General features: G+C 58.1%; 1 protein-coding gene across 1 annotated transcript in view; it reads left to right on the top strand.

Annotated features, from left to right (window-relative positions):
• GPR132 (G protein-coupled receptor 132) overlaps positions 1 to 1,314 on the top strand; it is a 34,521-nt gene that overhangs the window by 21,966 nt on the left and 11,241 nt on the right. The window contains exon 4 of the mRNA XM_021711069.1: positions 879 to 1,129. Coding sequence (XP_021566744.1) covers positions 879 to 1,129 — 251 coding nt within the window. The remainder of the gene's footprint in view (positions 1 to 878; positions 1,130 to 1,314) is intronic.

The raw sequence follows: 1,314 nt of genomic DNA, 5'->3' as shown, positions 1-1,314 counted from the left end.
CTGCACTCCAGTCTGGGCGACAGAGTGAGACTCCAACTAAAAAAAAAAAAAAAATTATATCGAATGCTGGACATTTGCGGAGGAAAGAATGGAGACTCTGAAAGATATGATCTTACTCCAGAGAGTAGTTTTTACCTTTGCTAATCTTGCAAACGGCACTCCAGCCTAACTTTGTATGGCTCTTGTTCTGGCTGGGGCTGAGAGTCTTTTCACCTGTTTAGGAATATTCGTATTTCCCCTGCTCTGAACTGTGTGTTAATATTCTTTGCCCGCTTATCTATAACTTTGCTAATCGTTTTCATTTGCAGGACATCTGTGTATAAAGGAATTTAATCGTTTTTGTCAGAGGGATATGGCTAGGGGAGGACGTTTTTCCCCAATTAGTCTTTCCACTTTTTGCTTGGTATGCATGAACCTTAAATTCTGACGCAGTCATCTAAGTACCACTGCCTGTTACCTGAAGCGTTGCAGGAAGCCACCTGACTTGCAACTTCCGGCCTTCCTGCCCCTTTCTCCAAATCTACTATTTTTTTTGAGGTGGAGTCTCACTCCGTCGCCCAGGCTGGGGTACAGAGGCACGCTCCCGGTCACCGCAGCCTCGATCTGCTGGGCTCCAGCGACCCTTCTATCTCAGCTTTCCAAGTAGCTGGAAGTACAGACGCGCCTACCACGCCCAGCTAATTTTTGATGTATTGTTGAGACGAGGCCTCCCAAGTTGCCCGGGCGGGTCTCGAACCCGCGGGCTACGGCAATCCACTCGCCTCGGCCTCCCAGAGTGCCGGGATGGCAGGCTGAGCCATCCAGCCCGGCCTCAATCTGCTCCTAGCAGCGATCCTTCCAGGCGGTTCCGACCCCGTCCCTCCTCCGCTCCACACCAGGAGTCTCCGGCCCACTCGCAAGACCAGCACGCCCCTTGGGGGAAACACCGCCCACCCCGTGACGCCCTCTCGCGGGCTCGCAGGATCCTTCCCGGCGGCCTCCGGGGCCCGCCCCACGCTTGCGGCGTCCCCGAACCGGCAGGACAGGCCCGGTCCCACGCCAGCCTCTCCGACGCGCCCACCCACGGGCCGGGGCGCGGCTCGGCCCTGCCCCTCCAGCGTCCGCCCGGGAGGCGGCGGCGCCCCACTGGGTACCCGGCTACACTAAATGGATGATCCGTGATCCCGCGTCCCACTCGAGACCTGTTCCACGAGGCGACCCTGTTTTAAACGTCTCCCTTGCTTTCGACCTGCACGGTTCCGTGTCCTCCCAGCACGCCGGGGTAAGGCCCTAGAGGGACCCCGGCCCCCAGACCGCCGGGACGGCCGCGCCGCG

The sequence above is a fragment of the Carlito syrichta genome, unplaced genomic scaffold, assembly GCF_000164805.1.
Source record: "Carlito syrichta isolate Samal-C Ts95f unplaced genomic scaffold, Tarsius_syrichta-2.0.1 Scaffold301850, whole genome shotgun sequence".
Lineage (NCBI taxonomy): Eukaryota > Metazoa > Chordata > Mammalia > Primates > Tarsiidae > Carlito > Carlito syrichta.
This window is presented reverse-complemented; position numbering and strand designations above follow the sequence as displayed.